General features: G+C 38.9%; 1 protein-coding gene across 1 annotated transcript in view; it reads right to left on the bottom strand.

The window, feature by feature from the left end:
• Positions 1-20,014, bottom strand: part of LOC120017693 (AT-rich interactive domain-containing protein 5B-like) — a 59,122-nt gene extending 39,108 nt beyond the window's left edge. Inside the window, exons 1-4 of the mRNA XM_038960622.1 lie at positions 19,985-20,014; positions 19,419-19,673; positions 12,561-12,795; positions 1,419-1,649 (exon numbers count right to left, since the gene is read on the bottom strand). Coding sequence (XP_038816550.1) covers positions 1,419-1,649; positions 12,561-12,795; positions 19,419-19,673; positions 19,985-20,005 — 742 coding nt within the window. The 5' untranslated portion in view covers positions 20,006-20,014. The remainder of the gene's footprint in view (positions 1-1,418; positions 1,650-12,560; positions 12,796-19,418; positions 19,674-19,984) is intronic.
• Positions 20,015-21,317: the final 1,303 nt, after the last annotated feature.

Genomic DNA, 21,317 nt, shown 5'->3' with positions numbered 1-21,317 from the left:
CTTTTCATGATCAGTAAACATCAATTAATCATGTCATTTCAGATACTTGAGGGTAGCCTATCCATTTGGCATGTAGCTAGCTAGATAGCAATATGTGATATTTAGCTTGCTTCATCCGAGATTATACTTTTGGAAAGAGCTTGACATTGTTAAAGTTGGCAGTCAGACTTCTGTCATCACCACTATAAATGGCAAGCAAATCTAACAATATAGCCATCTAGTTTATCCCCTGAAATGTAGCTTGTTAATTAACCATATTAACGTGATCTGTTATTAGCTAGCTAGCTAATTTGATGTGTTCCATCAATCAATTAATGCAGCCTATCATGTCTGTCAGCAGCAATCGTGACTAAAAACAATGTTGAAAAGGGGATCCTGTTAGCTAACTTCACTTGGTAGGCCTACGTTGGTTGGAGAAAAAAGCACATTAGGTCGACTTACCACTATGTTTAGCCAACTGTGCAAAGTTTCTACCGGTAGCTTGCAAAGTAAACATTACCAGCTAACAGTTCATCGGAAAATGCGCCCTTCTGCTGCTTGACAGGCAGAACCCACAAAGGATAGGAAATTAACCTAAACCACTCACACTTGGCAGGTATAGATCACTTTGAATTTATATTACACAAATATCAAATTAATGGTGGCCAAAATTGAGAGATGATAGAGCTAAATGTGCGCAATTGTTTTTCCTAGAATAATCAGAACTGTGTAGTTCTGACTATTCTCTTCAAGAGCTGATGATATTACAACCAAATAGTTACCATTACAACCAAATAGTTAACATTTATACAAAAATTCCTTAAAAATGGCACGCAGTTGTCAATGGTTTTAGAGAAGCTGGGGTTCTCCTTGCCTCCTAGCAGGCAAATCGAACGCTCTGCACCATATTGTGACGTTTTATTGATAACAACCTATTAAGTAATAACCGCCTGATGATGTCACTAGGGAGGCCAAAACTCCATCCCACCAAAACAGGCTGAAATTTCAGTAGGTCTTTTCAAACCGCTCTCACACTAAAAGGGAATTATCATAATTTTCACAATTTCACAGGCTTATTCCAACCTCATACTGTAGAAATATATATATAACACAGGAAAATCACTGGGCTGCGCTGGGCCTTTAAACAAAGACTATCTTAAGGACAGATGATACTCATCAGTATGGTGTGTTTTGCAGTGTTGGGGTCAGTTCCATTTCAATTCAGTCAATTTTGGAAGTGAACTGAATCATCTCAAGTCCACATGGGGAATTTCAATTCAAGGTCACATAGAGACTTTCAATTCAATCCATCCCTCGAAGTGACTTGAATCAAAGTGGAAGTGACCTCAACCCTGTGTGGTGTTCAGTCGGCGCAAAATTGGAGAAAACCTTTTTAAGCGGAGCAGGTGCTACCTGCACCCTAGCATTTTGGGACTTACCGAACTCGTCGCATACACTCTCGTTCTGCAGCAGGGTGGGGTGTTCGAAGGTGTCCCTGCAGTAGAGGATGCGTGTTGTGCTGTGTAGGGAGGCGATGCCGCCCAGAGCCAGCACGGTGTGGTTCGTCAGCAGGGCCGACGGCTGCTCTCTGAGCCGGGCCAGGACAGAGCGGTAACGGCAGTACTGGGGATAGCTCAGCACCAGAACCTTCCTGCCGTCATCTTCCTGACCTGGAGCAAAACAATATTTCAAACAAACAGTCAGCCCTAGTTCCAAACAAATATAGTTTAAACCTACCCCCACCCCCTGATAATGACACATTTCACTTGAATAGGGGAATGAGTACGACTTTATGTATGACATATACTAATAATAGCAGAGGCAAATGTCAAGACAACTAAAAGATCTTCACATCTAGATTGGCAGGTGTTAATAAGCAACTTATAAGTAAATTCAAGCAGCAGCTTTCCCAGGATTGCTCACTTTAGGAAAACAAGCATGTAAGAAATGCCCCTTAAGGCAGTCTTGTCTTTCAGAAACAGGCAGTTTAGGTAGAAAATGTGTTAACCTGGTTAGAGAGAACCCCAGACAATCCATCACCTTTATTTAACTAGGCAAGTCAGTTAAAGAACAAATTCTTATTTTCAATGACGGCCTAGGAACAGTGGGTTAACTGCCTTGTTCAGGGGCAGAATGACAGATTTTTACCTTGTCAGCTCGCGGATTTGATCTTGCAACCTTTCAGTTACTAGTCCAACGCTCTAACCGCTAGGCTAACTACCGCCCCAATCTATAAGCATATCATGCAATTGTGTGACAGGAAAAACAATATACTTTATAGTGGTGAAATATACTAGTATTGAGCCCAAACAAGTACTGTTAGCCGTGAAAGAATAATATATACCCCTTTGTCCATCTAACCATAAAACTACACCATGTATGCAACCTTCGTACAGAAAAGTAAGGTTGAGTTGGTCAAATTGGTAGACCAGTACAATGGAAACCTTACACACATAAAAAATGAAACACTAATTGACCATCCCCTCTCTCTCCCTACTCCTCTCTTTCACTCTGTATACAGTATAAGTATAGACTGAATATGTTGAATAATCCCTGGGTGGCATTTCTTCGCACATATCCAGCCAGAGGTGTAATCCATAATGAGGTTTTGAATGTAGGCATTCTATAGTAGCACCGACTCAAACATTCCACAATATAACAATGAGACTTTTAATATGAAGCACCTGAACTAGGTTCTGGGCGATATGGAGAATAATTCATATCATAGTTATCAATATTATTGACAGTGTTGATGATAATAATTTATATGAAATATGATCTGAATATAAAATGAGCATTTCTATTGAACAGGGTTTGGTGGCACACCTTCATTTGACACCATTTGCTCCAATTTTGTGTCCACGGCCCAGCCCTATTAGGTACCATAGTCCAATACAGGTACCTTTCACAGACAACAGAGCCAGATAACTACACATTAATAATACTTCAAAAGGCAGGCAATGAAAGCCTCCATCCTCAAACACACAACGCACAGATGTGTGTTTCTGTGGTCGTATGCAATTACTGCTTGGTGGCACATGGTTTGTTTCCAAATGTCAAGGATTCTATTTGAACTAGCCAACTATGGAACCTGGCAATCTCCTGAGGGCCCTCCCAGCATTCTTTTGATTAGATTCAATTTGGGGAAGAAGCCATGGGGGATTTACTGTATAGTAGGACTAAGTGTGTGTGTGTGTGTTGGTTCTTCTAACATTGTGGGGACCTAAAATTCCCAAAAGTCCCCACAAAGATAATAAAACAAGAAAAATTCTCCCTCGTGGGGACATTTCCCATGTTCCCATCAGGACAAAAGCTATTTTAAGCTTAGGGGTTAGGTTTAGGGTTAGGGTGACAATTAAGGTTAGAATTAGGGTTAGGATAAGGGGTTTAGGGTTAGGAGTTATGTTTAGGGTTTGGGTTATGGGTTAAGGTTAGGGTAAGGGTTATGTCTAGGGGAAAATAGGATTTTGAAAGGAAATTCATTTTAGGTACCGACGAAGATAGAAGAACAAAACATGTGCGTGTGGTGTGTGCAAGAGAGTGTGTGTAATGCAATGTAATGGTATATAATGTAATATAATGGTATATAATGTAATGGTATATAATGTAATGTAATGGTATATAATGTAATATAATGGTATATAATGGAATGGTATATAATGGAATGTAATGGTATATAATGGAATGGAATGATATGTACACACTTAATGTCCCTTTGTTCATCAAATCTGATCTTTTCAAATAAAGGATCTTTACATACAAATTTGAATTGGCTGGGGCCTTAGCTCTGTCACTAGAGAGTTGAAAGACGGAGAGAAAGAACATTATGCCGTTTCTCTTTCTCTCTCTTTACTAAAGCAGCTGGTTTTGACAAGCAGCCTTTAGTGTAGGACCTAGAGGCCCTTCTGTGATGATTAAACTACCATGTAATGTATATATATATATATATTTTTTTTTTATAATGCATCGTCAAGTCATCTCAAAGCTAACATACACAACAGGGTCTGTATCATCAGCATAAACACAATGTGACAGGATGTCAACATAACGATTCAAGACAGTTCATTACTATTCATAACCGAGGACATATAAGAGTGTATTACAAAATATGCTATTCAACCGTAATTATACAGCAGATGGATTATAGTGCCTGCATAAGCAAGTGCAGAACTCCAATTCCAAGACAACTCAAGGTCAAGGTCGGTGATTCTGGGATATAGGCCTACTATTTATAATACTGCTGCTTCCTGCATCACCATTACTCTGAACAACCATAGGCAATGAGAGCTTTTTTGCTTTCCACTTCTCCGGTCAATGCTAGCAATCCTTTCAAACCTACTTCTGGGTTTCCTTTAACAGAGATTACATGATGAAGAGTAAAGGAACATCTATTTTCCAACACAGACTCCAAAAAATGTTTTATGCTTGGTAACAGCCCAATGTATTAACGAAATTGGTGTTGTATGGCTTACATTTCAAACAAACTTAAAATCGTTACACTAGGGGAAAAAACTATTTCAAACACCGTGAGTGAAGTTCTGTTCACTGAGGCAAAAATGCTGAAAACCATTATTCTCATACTATCTTTCAGTCACTAAGTCCTAAATCACTCACTCGGCTGAAATTTGCTGTTGTCAACATTTCCACATCATCTAACCAGACAAGGAATTTACTGGAGTCTAGTGTTATGAGCCAATAGCGACACATTGATATCTGTTCTTACAGTAGGTACCGCACGGATATCAAAACAAAATGTAAACCTTATCAAAGTACAGGGAATAAACTAGGGAAACTGGACAAGGAGACTATTTTGTATTCTCTCCCCATCCACTGCCTTTTTTGCTGTTCAGCTCTGTATTGATTTCAGAGGTTGCCCTGTTTCCATTTACCCAAGACTCCTTTCATAATGTATAACACCTCTCTGATTCATCCGCCTCTCTTTCCTGCAGCATCTACGGTTTTCATATAAAGGACGTGACACAGAGAGCTATATGCAGGCTGGCTCTCAAGCTGTTTGTCTTTATTGAACCAAAAAAGCATGGCATCTGCCAGTAATAAATATTGGACGGAATGCAAAAAGACAATCATATTTCAGTAACGACTAGCTTCTCCTCCCTAGGGAGAATTTCTTTTATCCCTTCATATTCATGACGCATAATGTAGCCACCATGATTCAATGGGCTCCAATCAAGAATTGACTCGCCTCTTCACAACAACCCATAATATCAGTTGCATCAAAACATTTCCTGGTTTAGATCAGCCTTAAGATAACTATTAGTCGCTGGTATATTCACAAGGCATATCTGTAAAGCCTTCAAAGGGAATGGTATTCTCACAAAAGGGCACAAACGCCCAGAGGAAATGTTCTATTAAAACTGTATGAAGGAAGGACAGCAGAGGGCTGCTCTCTCTGCAAGTTGGTTCCTGTTCTTAATTATCTAATGGCACTAAAGTGCCTCTTTCTGTTCTATTTTTTGGGGGGATTGGAGGGAGGGGAGGGTGTCCCGAAACAAAAAAGAAACGTTTATATAATTTTCACCTCAATTAATTCAAGTGTGCTGCGCAAGAATTTAGGCCAGCTATATGCGTTCAGAAAAAAAACGCAGCACAATTGCTCTGAACACTGTTCTTAATTTGGTTCCAGATGTTCTCACAGTTTGCATTGAAAAATTGCAATAAACGACATTTTCAAAAACATACTCCCATTTCAAATGGTTTAGAAAAAAACAAGAGCACTTTCCCTGAGTTGATTTATGTGATTCTATTACATTAAACATTCCTTCCCCTAAGCGGGCTCTGCTCCCTAGCAACAAGCGCTAGCAGCTCTAATGTCGTTGGCATGGGGCCAGTGTAAGCTGTCTGTGTTATTGATTGCTAGATTGAAAAGTTTGCATTTAATAGGCTCTGTAATACATGATAAAATTATTCAGAGCTCCTTGCGCCAAATTGGTTCCTTTGACTATCAAAGACTATGGCGGTTACAAACAAGGCAGCATCCCAATGTTCCAGAGGTCTTTTAAGCCTGAACCAAATTATAGCTTCAACCCTGCATCACCACAATCATACTCCAAACATGAGACCCATAATTGTATATACCATCGAGGTATTACTGGTAGGAACAAGAAAGTCGACTTAGACAAGCAGAAACAGAGATTTTACAGAACTGACAGTCAATAGCTATTGTCTGTGGTAAACAGGCCTCAACATTGCACCTTGTTCTTTGTTTTATTCATCCAGAGAGATTAATGGCTCTGTTTGCCCTTCCCAATCTAGATACTGCACTGTTGCGCTACTCCTCATTCACAAATTATTAACAGTAGCCAGGCTGTTACATAGAAAACCTTGCCCAAAGGAGATTTTCAGTTTAAATGACTAGTTCTGAGGATGAAAAGAAGGTCAGGGATTTAATTCCACTATTTCTATGTCTAAATCTAAAGGCCTTTTCTCCCAGATGATAATATACAATCTCTTCTGATGGACCGACCTTTCCATTTGTCACGCGGCGTTGTTCGACACAAACTCAATTGAGCAGCTGTGATCTTGGATCATAAAGATTGTGACTGAGTTCCTGGCCTGTACATTCTCTGTGCATTCTGGAATAAAATGAATGTGATGTTTCCTTTAAATGTACCTTTAATGGGACACAGAGTTCCCACTTTAGTCGAGGTTTACATTGGAAGGGTAGAAAACTATTCATCTGAAGATTGGGAATTGGGTCAGAGGGAATTTACATGTCATTCCTGACAAAACTTGCTGTGTATATTTCCTCAAAGCCCCCCATTGTAAATCATGGCAGACCACTGAGGGGATACAGACATAGAAAGGAACATGATTTAATATGTTTCAGTTAAGGACAGAAAGGAAAGGGGAGAAAACAACAGGCTATTCAGGACATGCATGTTTCCCATTCTAAGGACTATAATGAGAGAGGACGGGGTGGGGGCTGTCACTCAACAGAGCCCATTGTGAATTCCTGTCATTATGTAAGAACCTCTCATGTCAGCAGATCTGTACAGGGAAGCTTAAAATAAACAGTAAATAGGCTAAGCCAACTGGACCTATTTAAATAATTACATCCAGTACAATGAACAATTTACATGGATTAATGTAAGAACAACTACTGGAACATTTATTTCTACTAACGGAATAATGACATTAGTGCCATATTGATGAAACAAAGGTTTTTTTGTTCCCCAAAAAACCTTGAAGCGTTACATTTTAAAATATCCTATTAGCCCATCTGTTCATATTGATGTGTAACACAACACACAAATAACACTGACAAACTTCCTCAAAAGATCCACTATCTATGCCTCAAATAAACTGTTCACTTTTTAATGAGTTTTCACAACAATGATTGGGGGAAATGGTGGTGAGTAACAGAGCTGCTGAATAATACGGATTTACCAAGTGGCCAACACACAAAGGACGGAAATGAAATAACTGCCAGGACAACAGGACGGAAAACAGTCTATGAACTAGCCCTATGCCTTTCTTTGTTCTCCAGGGGAGAAGTATCATACTTTTTAAGAAACAACAAAACATTTCTCAAACTGTCCAAAAGTACTTCCCGAATTGGGTGATATTTTCCTCATGCAATGTAACACTTGTATGGGCAAACTAACCGTGCCATTTAAAATATGCACATTATTCAAGACGATTTACGAATACTGCAACTTGTGATTTATGTTGAAACTTTTTTTAAACAATGTCAGTGGCAAGGCAATAATTTAACCTGAGTTTGACAGCCCTAATAACCCCCCACTGACAACAATTACATTGTTCCTATGCAGTGACTATGAATGTTAAAGCTGTTTTTAAAGTGTGGGTTGCCCGCAGTGCAGATCTGATTGAATTCCAGGCTGTAACTGTAATGTGCACAAAAAGACTGCAACTGGAGCAGCTTGAAATGCATTCATAACACAGATGGACTAATATATGTTCTCATGAAATATTCAAGGACATTATGGTGGGATGATTGGCTGGCAATAAAAACTAAAGGGTAAGGCATACTGACTCAACAAGCCTTGGCAACCTATCTAATAAAAGCCACATTGTTTATTCGCAAGCAAAATTAATGCCCCCAGGTTGAAATTAATAATGTCACTATGATGGCTTTAAGAGAAGGGTATGTGTGTGGGTGGGTGTCTGAGTATTTGGGTCTGTCTGTGGGTCCATGTTGATGTCTATTTTTATAGTTTTTTTCTGCCCAACTTTAACAAAACTAATCCAATCAAGGCAACCAGATTAGGGAATATTTGAATGGAATAATGCTCCCTCTATGTCACTAGCATAGCGTGTGAGTGTTATACTAGCTGTTTGGGATGCCTTTTATGTTCTAGAAGAGGTCACATCAATAACAAGTCTGTTGTTTCAGAGCCAGTTAATGGACAGACAAAACCCTTCACTTCCTCTGTGAGGTCACCCCTGGGATCCAAACTCATTGTTTAACAATCCACCAGCAAAGCCTCTCACCCCCTGGAGCACACAGGCAAAAAACAGCTGGAAATTACACAAATATTATCTGACATTTTGAAAGGACTAAATTACCAAACCGTTTTTGCCATCGGAATCCAAATTTGATTACAAAGCACATGCCTGCTAGGACGTGTTTTTCTGGCCAATTCAAATTCCAGGCATGCTCAAACGCTCCCCACATCTAATAGATTTTTCCACCCCGCCACACAATTTACTGCTTACACGTTTAGAATTTTTTGGCTTCCGGCCAAACTTCAGTCAAGGGAATTAATGATATGAGCAGATCAGTGAGGGAAAAACAGCTTGTGATTCTCTCTCCAACAGGTCTGAAAATAATGAAGAGAACATGCCCATAAACCAAAACCCACTGCTATCAGAGTCACACAATCAATAGAACACTCCATTGAATTACTTCAAAAGCTTTGGATAGTTCCAAGAATTAGTTTGAGGAAATTGCATAGGGGAGAGAAAATGACAAAGGGAGCGTACGGCAGCTATCGGATTAATACACAGTTGAATGAAGAATATGCTTTACAACAAGACATTCTTTCATTTCAAATCCATGCCTTTGTCTATCGGATCACAAAATATTTTTCATGGTCGGTTTTCTACCATAGTATAATAGAAAAGCAACATCAACTACAATCATATGTATATTGCCAGGATAACTCAACCCAGTGAAAGAAATCTGTTTTCTATTCTCTTTATCATTCTGCGGGTCTGTGTCAGCATAAATAATTTGGTGAACTCTGAAAGATGCTGCGAAGGTTATAATCCATCGACTGCGTCAATTTAAAATATTCCACTGAAACATTTTCTGAAGATTGCCAGTGGCTGCATCTGGACAGACATAAATAATGTATAATGCGTTATGCACTGGATTCATTATATTTCTATGGGGCACCTGTGAAACATACCATATTCATTCAAGTAGGAATGTATATGTTGGCACAGTGTTGTTAACTAGAAAGCAGCATGGTTTAATTTGCTTCCTGTAAATCATTTCATCATCGACCTCCAGCTAGGTGAGAAGTAAGAGAGGGGGGTAGAGAGAGTCAAAAATGTGACCTTGCACAATCCCTGTCATCATGTCACAACACAAATATTACTGGGGGAAGGAGCAGCAGTTGTGAATGATGAATCATGACTAATGATCCACACATGTTCTCTCTTTCTTCTTTCTCTCTCTTAAAAGCAAGTCTAAAAAGCGGTAGATGTTCTATGTGCTATATTTCTAGGCTTCCCGTTCTTAAGTTTCGTTTTTGCGTCTTTTACTTTCGGTTTTGTACACCAGCTTCAAACAGCTGAAAATGCTATATTTTTGTTTATGGAAAATATATTTCACAGCAGTTAAGATGGTACCATGATGCTCTACACCTACACTATACTTGCTTTATTTGTCACAGAAACTGAAATTAGGCGAACTATTAGAATTTTTTCAACCAGGAAATGGCGGAGCAATTTCTGCATAGAGCATCTTTAATGGTAGGAACATACAATAGATGGCTTGATGCAGATATTGATGTCACAGTTATATACTGTATGTAAAAAGCTCTAATGTAAAAAGACAACATCTAAAGCCATATGTCTTTTTCCAGATGTCCTGTACGGTAGAGAGCCCATATCACGTTATTCTTGTAACAACACATTGAGGTTGCTCCTATGTCTATCTTCCATAGAAAATAGATATTGATCAGATAGAACACAGGTGGTCCGTTCAACACCAGATTATATTCTTACAATCTCTGTATTCCTCACTGTATTACACAACATCTCTCCGTTTCCTGTCCAGTCCACTGGAATAGAACAACAAATTTCGACAGGCCAAAAAATTGGGACAGTTCTCTTAGGGATGGATGGAAATGAATGTAAACTTTCCCTGCTAAAGCGGCATGGTGGAATTGGTTTATTTACAGCTGCAAGTCCAGATAAGTGTAATATTGCTCAGCACTCTAGAATGTGGAGAGCCTTGAAAACAGTTCATTCTTCCTCAAGATGGCACTTGAATTATAACAGCAATCTCAACTCGCTTCACACTGTTAAAAATCACTGGTCGATGCGGCGCTATAGCTAGCAGGCAAGGCAAGGGCACTCTTTCTCTAATTAATGACAGTGGAGACCTCTGTTTCCCTATCCTCTGCGAACAGAGCACGTAGCTTAGTTGCTATAATATCACATCATATATTTCACATAAAGAACAATAGCACTGTGATCCTGCTATTCATGACACATTTGTAGAGAGCATTTGTTATGCTTTCCATGCACTGTACTTCTCATTGGCTGTCTGCCAGGAAACATTAGGATACACTCACATAAAAAAATGCCTCCCTTAATAACAATAGCACACTGTACTACCCTTTAGTGCACAATTGATTTCTATGTAACCTCTGGCAGTATCCTGTTTTTTTTATGAATAAATGGCTCAGATATTTAAGATCCAGAGAGGACATCCTCGTATTTATAACAACAATTAGCTAACAGATCATTCATGTTATGAGTAGAACTGAGCAGGCAGGAAAGCTCTTCCCGACAATAAGAAACTCATTGGGTTATAAATGATCATTTCCCCAAAATGTGAATAATGATTCAGAAGCTCTAACAAAACCTACAAGGAAAGCGGCAGGACACTCAATGAACACTTGCAATATCTCTTTAATTCATATTTAATTTCAATCATCAGTTCATCATAGCTATATTGCTATCCAAACCAAAGCTCATTGGAATAGCGTGTCCTTGTTGAATGATCCCTCTCTTATCGTTAGAGAGACAACGGCAAGCTGGCAGGGGTGGGAACACATACCACAGGGCTAGGGCTGCTGGTGCCCTGCCAGGGGAGTACTGCTGACCCGGCACATTCAGCAGGCAGCCAGGGAGATACTCCACTGGAGGGACAAGTGCATTTACACACAGCCTGATGGAGTCATTAACGGCCACATCACTCATTAGCATCATACAGCCACAGAGAATATTAGAAGGTGACGAGACTGACTGACATCAAATAAATCTATACAGCTGTTTTTATCCCTCTGTTATTTCCTGTTATGACTAATACACAATCACTACACACACACACACACACACATAGAGAAGCACTGACACACACGCGCGCACACACACTATTGATTCCTCATGTCGTAGAACGACAAAGCGGCCATTATTGATTCTCCAATCCACTTTCTCTTTAGAATCTAACGATATAGAGTGTATTCAAGGGCAATATAACACTCAAAGGCAAAAACAAGCAAGCTCTCCAGCTACTAAAGGATTTATGAATCATCCACAACCCCCAAACAATAACAACTATCAATAACACATTCTGAAGGGGCCTTTTCTCTATTTTGTTGCTTGTTTCAGTCATTCTCTAGTCAAATGTTTTTTTGGTAATGGAAAAATTATTAATTGCAAAACATTACAGCAGTATCTCTAGAAAGTGCCAATAATATGGTGATGATGTTGGGCCCAATCCCAAATTGATACAACTATGTGTGACTATACCTTATATCTTGTATTGATGTCAATGGGAGATTTTTGCAAAAAAGTTGAAGTTATCTGTAGTCAGTATTCTGTTAACTACGACTAAAAAGAGAAACCCAAATCGAAAAATATGAAATTGGAGTTAGAGAATGCTGAATGTGTCATTAACATTCTATGACAATTATGCTGCTTCACTATCATCTGAAGAGGGGAAAACATACAGTTCTTCAAAGGGAATATTAAGTCCTTCACAGTTCTTTTGTTAAATAAACCTTTTTTTTTATATCAGCAAGGATTAGCATGACTCATCAGCCTCCTTCATATCTTGTGATTCATATTCTTTTCATTGCAGCAGTGAAATACCACAATGCAGCTATCAAATACCTCAATGACATTAATGGTACAAATTAAGGATGCCAGAGGTTTAAGGCAATTATACAGGAATGTACATGCAATTATAACTGTAACATGAGCAAAAATAAATGCATAATGAATTTTTTTTGATTGGTCAAATGGTTAAAGTTCCAGGTATAACTGAAATGTTATGGTCAGAATTCTAGTACTTATTCTGACTACTCATAGACAGACAAACAAAACAGCTTGAGAGACAGGAAAACAGTTGTCCTCACCCAATTGAGCCCTCTCCCTTTGGATGTCTCTGAAGTTGAGGCCGCTGGTGAAGGTGCTCTCCCTGTATCTGTGGAGGGCCTCTCTGCGCCCATTGGCACCCAGCTCCCTCAGGACAGAGGGCTTCAGAGGCGCTGCCCGCAGTCCGTGGGACCATCCCGAAAACTCTGGGACTGTCCACTTCACCAGGTCTTCCAACCGAACAATCACCTTCTCTGACACAGCAATGACCTCGTGCTATAAGAGAGACAAGAGAAGGAGGCCAGGGAGTGTGAGGTCAGGAGGGGAAAAAATTACAGGGATATGTCAATTCATAACACCATCTTAAGACTATTATAAGAGTTAGTATTAGAGATGGGGTCATACAGACGTAGGATCATAATTTGAGCCAGTTTGTTACAGCAGGAAACGAATCTTGCAGCAAAAGGAATGTGAAGTATCATTATATTATAATTAATTGACTTTTTTGTAGGGGTTGATACATTTTTCAAAAGGGAAAATCAAGTCTGAAATTTAAAAGTGGAAATTACAAAGCCTTTTGAAACCTCTAATACACTACAAGTTTTACATCTCCTGTGATCAAATTAAGATCCTACATCTGCCGCTTGCCATGGTAACCAGGGTGAACTTTTCTAAGCAACCTTTTGTTCAAATGTAATACTCTAGAGAGTCTACAACCCTTGAACAAGTTGTGTTCCTGGTTCTTTCAACCCTTTGAGGCAAACTAAAATAACTTTTTTGATCTATCCCTATTGAGGAATTGCAACTCCAATGGAAAAATTGTGGCATAGAAATGTTGAAATGTGGTTCCATTTTGAGGAGTAATGGGCTTGTTATCCGGCCGGAGTGGTAGGAGATTGTTATTAAGCTGCAGAATCTGGAGGACAGATGTGTCCATATGGAGAAACACGCTTTTTAACGTTTACCTTGCAACAGTCTGTACACCTCTCCCCTGAAGCAACCTTTAAAGGGATAGTTCAGGATTTTGACAAGGAAGCCATTTGTCTACTTATCCAGAGTCAGATGATCTTTTGGATACCATTTTTATGTATCTGCGTCCAGTATGAAGGAAGTTAGAGGCAGTTTCGCGAGCCAATCATAACTAGCGGTAGCGTAATGACTGGAAGTCTACTGTACTTCCCAAAGATTTTCTGTCATTGCACTAATGGTTGTTAGCAATTGCGCTAACACTAGTTAGCAACTTCATTCAAACTACACGCAGAGACATAAAAATGGTATCCACGAGTTCATCTGACTCTCATTATGGGCCTCATTGCCAAAATCCCGAACTATCCCTTTAAGCATTCACACACACACACACACATACAGTGACTTTATTACGTTTCATACAGAGTAAATTTGCACAATGTCAGTTCCACACCGCTAACAAAACTGAGTTAATCAAAAACAAAGCTGTAAATAAGAAAAGCTGCGATGGTTAGCTTCCTATATCTGTGTCTTCTTAGTAAACGCAAACATAAACATTATTATATAAACTCCTATAATGTGCTGTCAAGTGGTGGTTGGTTGGTGGTTGAAACTGTTTGCTGGCATCATGACTGTCTTCTTTTTAAAAGGAAGACATTTAAATGACATAGAACTCCATTTTAGCACCAATCAACAGCAGACAGTAGAAATTGTTAAGCAGTGATGCCTGCAGCCAAAAACATCCTCTGGAATTCTTCTTGTGCTTTGATACAGTTGACTAAGTAAACATACTAAACTGGTAACTCATAGGAGTATTATATTTAATACTATGTTACTCAGAAGATTTCACAATGGACTTTCTACAGTTAACATCTTAGGTCTTGAATGAGTGTCTTCATAACATACCGTATAGCAACGGTTCCCAAACTTTTCTGGCCCGCGACCCCATTTTGATATTTTAAAAAGTCTGCAACCCAACCATGTAAAAATAAGTTATGTAATCAACGGCCAATATTTACTTTGGGCTATGACAGTCTATTACAAATCAGTCTGACAGTATTTTTGACAGTATTTCAACATGAAGACGATATGGTTTGAAGTGACTGAAATACATCAGAAAGGTATTGGGAAGTTCAGAAGATCATCAGGCAAAATTTTTGTATGATCTGTGTAGAAGTCTGATTTAGTGCCTGGTCTTGTCCACTCGGTTCTAACGGCTTGTGGGCATACTAGAGGGAAAAAGTATGTACATACGTGAGAGTCTTATCTTTCAGTGAAGGGGTCATAATATTTTGTAGCTTAAACCATTCAAAAGATAGAGCCACATTTGTAGGAAGAAAACAGAAACCGCTCTGTTTATTACAACCACATCTAGCAGCTACCGGAGGCTACTAACGTAACCCCGGTTCTATGAACCAAGCGCAAAATTTATCTCGCAACCCCACTTTCAAATCAGGCGACCCCTAGTTTGGAAAACCCTGCTGTATAGTTTCCTCACAGAAAGAAAAAATGTAACTGCATGTTTCCCAAACATCACGTATGTGACGTGTGGGTGTCAAACTATCCTGTTTTGTGATGTGTTTCACTTGAGTGCAACAGGTGATTGCCATTCAACAGCTGTCATGACATTATATTATGAGTTCAAAAACACAACACACATTTAAATGCAGTGAAACACCCACACTGAGTTACCATAAAGAGTTAAGGTACTGATAGTGGAAGGAAGTGGAAGATAAAACCACCAAGCTGCATATATAGGTCAGAGGTCTCTGTAGGCTACCAATGGGAAGATGTGACACTTCAAATAAAACAATTCACAAGAGAGGTTGTTGCTATATCATTTTTGCAGACTGCAAATAAAGGTTGATATTGTGACTAGGCTTACAACAATCTCAGTGGTTTATGGAGCAATAATATTACAATGTGATTTATTACAGGTTCATGATAGTACAGCAAATAGTACAGCAGATATGACCCCTTTTTTACTTTACAACAAATAATGCATGAGGGCTTATATAACATGTATGGAATGTCAACTGTGTAATTGATAGAAAGGTGTGCTTTTATGACTTAAAATTCAACAATTGCGCTATGATTTCATGATCTCTAAATGTCCATAAAATCCATATTATTCCATATCATTCTGTGAAAAGAGCACCACAGTACTTGAACAGTAAGGGACATTCCTAAATGTCACCATTGTAGGGCAAAGCGGTACATTTGTTGGACAGGCCTTTCAGTTAAGAGTCAGAGTCTCACAGGCAGCCCCTGTCATGCTGCGAAGGTTTCAGTCTGGTGGCTCAGGGGGTCAACCCAGGAATTCCTTGGGCCAAAAGGAGATTAGTAATTGAGTAATGGACATGGTGACATGAACAATGCTCTTTGGTGCACTAGGCTGAGAGAGTGAAACGCAATATGAGTTCATTATCTTTCCTCCTCAACACTGACCTTGGATACAGTGACTCAAGACAAACTCAACCACCTAAAAATGAGCACAGGAGAGGCTAGGGTCTGATGTATTCTACTGAAACTATTTTAAATTAGAACTTGGTTAAATAGTTGTTATATGTTGTCACAATATATATGCCTGAAAGATATTGGCGTTCTGATTTCTGCCATAAACTATAAGCAGCTACTATGTTGTTTTGTACAGTGTGTAATTTCAAAAATACTTTAAACACACACAGAACTGAATACTATTTGACTTATTTTGACTGTGGGGTGTATAACCACAGACTAAATCATATTAGGCTGAAGCAGTGCTATGAGCATTCACTAAAGAATAAAAATATGCTAAGTACATTCTCTGGAAACAGCTCATCTGTGGTTTCAGTCCTCTAAGGTTATAATGATCCACTATAGCTTGGGGCTTTAGAGTCATGCATTATGGGAAATGTGTTTGATGTTAAAGTGGTTTGTCAATGACAAGGTGTAAACCAATCCAAAGAGCACCAATTCTTCATGTGTTGAGGGAAAAAACACTGTATATCATTACATATATCACAGAATAGCGGCATATAAGAACACATTTATGTGTATGGAAATAACATAAACCAAAATTATGTTTTTTTTACTTTGAAGTGCATGACATTCAGTTTAAATTACATTTTAAATTATCCCCAGTACTGCCCTAAAAACCTGACAATAATTTACATGTATTTTCGAAACGCAAAAGGAATTCACTTGAGGGCAACGTTTCCGACTTAATGGCTTGTTCTGCAGTGGAGGGATAGTTTTCACCCCCCACCCCCCCACCCAAACCTAAATTACTGACATTGTTGGGTGAATAGGGTGATTTGGTATCATGCTCACTGACCAGTATAAATCTTACATAAGTCTTTATAAAATCTTCTATTGAGCTATTGGTTGTATATCTGGACTTCCAGATAACATAACTGAAAAAAACATTCCTATGGCTAGAATTACTTTTGGAAACATACTCCCTCCAGGAAAATCAGAGAAGAAGAAAATAAACAACATATAATCTGATTTCCCTATTTACAGGTTCTCAGCACACAAACACCACAAGCATGGATTTTTGCCATAAACCAAAGCTGATTCTGGACAGATGCCACCATTTCTTTCTACTGCAATCAATACAACTGCTGCAGTCACTGCTCTCATACCTCACTGCTTTGTCATTTACAGGAATAGAGTGGCAAACAAGAAGTGACATCACAGATAATAACAAATTATTAGTGTATGAACAGGAAATACCAGACTACTTGCCAATTTTCTATTTCCACGATGGGTACCTTAAGCAGGACACCGATAAGGCCCAAGCAATTAGCTGTAGCAGCATTGAAATCGTTGTAGCAGTAAGTGTTATCTAAAAAAGCTCTCTTGAAACATGAGCCAAAAAAAGACAGCGTATTGAGCCAACATGTACCGGAGGGGGGCGTTGAGGGCAAGACTTAATACTGTGTCACTGCTTTGCAAGAAGCGGTTCTCAGACCACAGAATGCAGAGACGCAAATAGAGGTTGTATCATAATGGGTGCGCCACATAACACAATGCCTTTATACATATAGCATGCGGTCAGTCTTTATGGTAGAGTAGAAGGGTTGTCAGCGAAAGCAAAATGAGCACAGTAGGACATGGGTTTCTCTTGTCCCTGCCTACACTGGGAGGGGCAAAGAGCATACAAATACCCAGGCCTGAGGGGAAATGACATAATATGTTGAGCATTGAACTCAAGAAGGGATATCCAGAGAGATTTATAACCTCCTTTTATCCCACTGAGAAAATGACTTGTTATTGTATTCATGACATGAGCACATTTGTGCTGTAGATAAGTAGTATTACACGTACCCATTAGTCAGAGGCTATAACTACCACGTATATCTTACAAACTGAAAGCTGTCTCGGGCTAAGCGGATTTGCATATTAGGGCAGTCATAAAATAAAGATCATTAACTGACTGGTAATAACTGCAGCCAGTTACTTGTTTGAGTAAAATTCCAATGTAATCTTTATAGGGCAATTTGCTGAGAACATCAAGTTTAAAATCACATTTAAGGGGGTCGTCGGCATCAACATCACACTTTTAGATGTCATCGTATGTTGTGTCATACTCTACTTCAGCTCTGCTCTAGGCTATTGCTATAACTATCAATTTCCAACTGCCAACACTCTGGAGTCACTCTGTCCTTTGATCTTGGAAGGAGTCAAATAATATTGTCCAGATATCCAATCGTGTGTGATGTTACCACTTTGCAATGCAAATCAGGCTTCTCAAGGGGTGGGGCTGACTTGTCCCTTATTGCACAAGCGTATTTCATAATGATGGACTGTGTATGCACTCAAAGTATTTACAAAGTCATTACATTGTGTTAAAGGCTAATGCAAAGTAAGGATTTGGATGATTCTAGTTGAGTGAAGAAAATAAAAGGTTTCAATTACATGTATTCATAGCAGTGTACACTATAAGGAAATATGATAGCTACTGTATTACACAAGAGGACCATCAGCAGGGGGAAAGTAGGTTTCTATGTTTGCATTGCTAATCAAATACAAACTAGGCTTTGTCCTTCCTAAATGACATATGCAACCACTGGCATATTTCATATGACCTCAAAATCAAGTAAGAGCATAGTGAAATGTGTTTCGGTAGAATTGCCTATTTGGGTAGGCTACAGTAGCATATAGCAAATGTTTGATTGTTTTATATACCCCACAATAAATTAATATACAAAACCAAGATTTGTCGCTCTATGCGGTTATGAAATGTGATACAGGCGTCATATTTAGCCACTTAACAAAATACCTCAGTTAATCATATTGCCAATGGCAACATATCAGACTACAGTAAATGTTATTTTATAACGCTTTGTCATTTCGACCTGTCCTAATCTCTGGATAAGAGGGCAGAACGTTTGAGCTGACAACAATATCATATTGTTAGGAATGCGAATGATTTCATGGAAATTATGCAAATTGAGAACAAGTCAGACGTGCTAGCACTCGTCTTCAATAGGTTGTGTGCGCTTATTCAGCAGCCATTCATATGATATGATATGATGAAAGATTATATTTATGGTGTTGTTGAATCGAGGCGTTTTGATCTCATATGCTTTACCATTTCGCAATTTCAGTCAATATCACCGTTTGACACGCATCATGAAGAAATAAAATGACATAGCCAGCGCGCTGGACTTCTAGGGGATTTTTCTTCCCCTAATACAATCAACCTCATACAGCGCACGAGCGTTATTACGCACAGCTGGATACGATTGAACTGCACATTCAGCAGTTGACACAATGAGGAACAAATAGGCTAAGCAGTCAATAACACTGTAATAGACATAAACATTATGCCGTTTGCGATGGATCAATGTGGGTATCACATAATGCATGCACGTTATACAACGAATGACCAAAGAATGCAGAAAATGCCACATCGATGTATCAACAGAATGTTTGAAGGTTATTACCTCTCCATGACTAACTGTCCTTCCCAAGGGAGTATCTTCGGGTAAGAAATAAAGTTTTGAGCTTGATAAAAGTTGCTTAGTAGTTCTTTCCTCCCACAACAGCTGTAGCTCCGCTATGCAAATTGGATCCCCGGGTTTACATCTTACGAAGAAAAAGTCTCCGAGGGACAGAATCCTTGGTTTACCGTCCCGGTGAAATTTAAAAGCCTTGTAGAATATGTATGGTCCGTGTAAACCGCAAGACGAGCCTACCCACTGTGGAGAAAATAGCAATAAGCAACTTAATGAATGAGTTATTCAAATTCAAAAATGTGGAAACATTGAATGGGACGACATGCGCAATGACTATGGCTTGACAAGTCATTAAATTACGCACAAAATACCACCTGCATCTGATTTTAGGACTGATTTAGAGCCATGTAACTATATATTTACTTATTCTAATTTGATGTAAAAACAACAAAAACACCGAAGAATTGTAAATGAGCTGCAAACACAAAGATTTCTCTCCAAATTGTTAATATCATGCGAAAATAGAATATGTTGGTGTATGATTATAATGTTACCTTGAGTGAGTTAGGCTCCATCTCGACGTTCTGAATTGATTAAACTCAACACGCTCTCCAAACTTGTTGGCTTGAATGGATTGCCGAAGGTCCTGTAAGAACCCTATATTTATTTAAGTTTGAAAGCTCTTTGTGGGTAATATTAAACCCTTACAAAAATATTTAGTTACTCCGAAATTACCAAATGCATGGCTTTTGTTGCTGTGCATGAATTAAACTATTAAGAATCAACATTGGATAATATTGTGCCCATAAAATCGTCCCTTTTCAATCAGGAAAACCACATATGTCCATTAATATCATTTGAATTCGACAAAAAGAACTATGAGATTAACACTGTGCATCAGTCTGATAATTTCTCAATAGTGTATTTAAGTTATGTGCAATGGAAAAAGATTGTGTTACCTTATAATTTTTAAGAAATCTATTTGAATGTCTATCTCTTCCAGGACCTGTGTAAAGATCGTTTGTATGAAAGAACATTTCTCACAGTAATGATACAAGGGCGCTCGCTCTGGATTCCTCAAAGAAACACTCTGAACTAGTTAAAAAAGCTATCAAACGTTTTCTCAAAGGTAGTCTAATGTGGGAACAAAGTCGTTCGGTTGTGCTCTCGAACGAAGTAGCCTATAAATAATAAGTGACAAATGTTCAAAGACACATTTGGCCGAGTTGGTAAATCCTAGCGTCACGAGTGCCTACGGACATTTATGAAGCATACCATTATACTGAAATAACAAGCATAGCCTCTCTTATTAGGTTACAGGCTGTGCATAGGCTATAGGCTAATCTCTATTGTGCTGAGAACCGATATGCAATAATCGATTAGGAGGACTATTATTATTTGAGATGTGAGACTTGTAAAACATGCCTGATATTTTTCTACGGTTTTAAAATCAGTTGAACCTTTAAACCGAGAACTGTGTAGGGGAGAGACCGGGGGTAACAATTTTGGGATTCATCTCTTACACTGAGGTAGATATTTCCTACGATTTGTGCAAGTTTCAAACAAATGTAGCTAAAGGGACTCATACTAGAACCGTTTGTTAATTAACACGATTGTCAATGGTGATTTGACTTACGATCATGAGAAGTGGTTATTGCTGATTGAATGGGTCATTCATTCATCGACTCCAGCTGCCAACTGTTTTTTCATTCGTTATCCACCCTTGCCCCCCCCCCCCCCCCCCCCCCCCCCTCACCGGGAATAAGATCAGAGCAACAGCGACATATGACAACGGCTATTTTTAAGCGCAGTTTTATGCAGTAAATTCTTTGAAATTATGGAGGCAGGGCGTATTGATCCTATTCCAGTTATCAGCATTACTTTTTT

This window comes from Salvelinus namaycush, chromosome 22 (assembly GCF_016432855.1).
Source record: "Salvelinus namaycush isolate Seneca chromosome 22, SaNama_1.0, whole genome shotgun sequence".
Taxonomy (NCBI): Eukaryota; Metazoa; Chordata; class Actinopteri; order Salmoniformes; family Salmonidae; genus Salvelinus; species Salvelinus namaycush.
The sequence above is the reverse complement of the archived record's forward strand: the minus strand, read 5'-3'. Positions and strand labels throughout refer to the sequence as shown.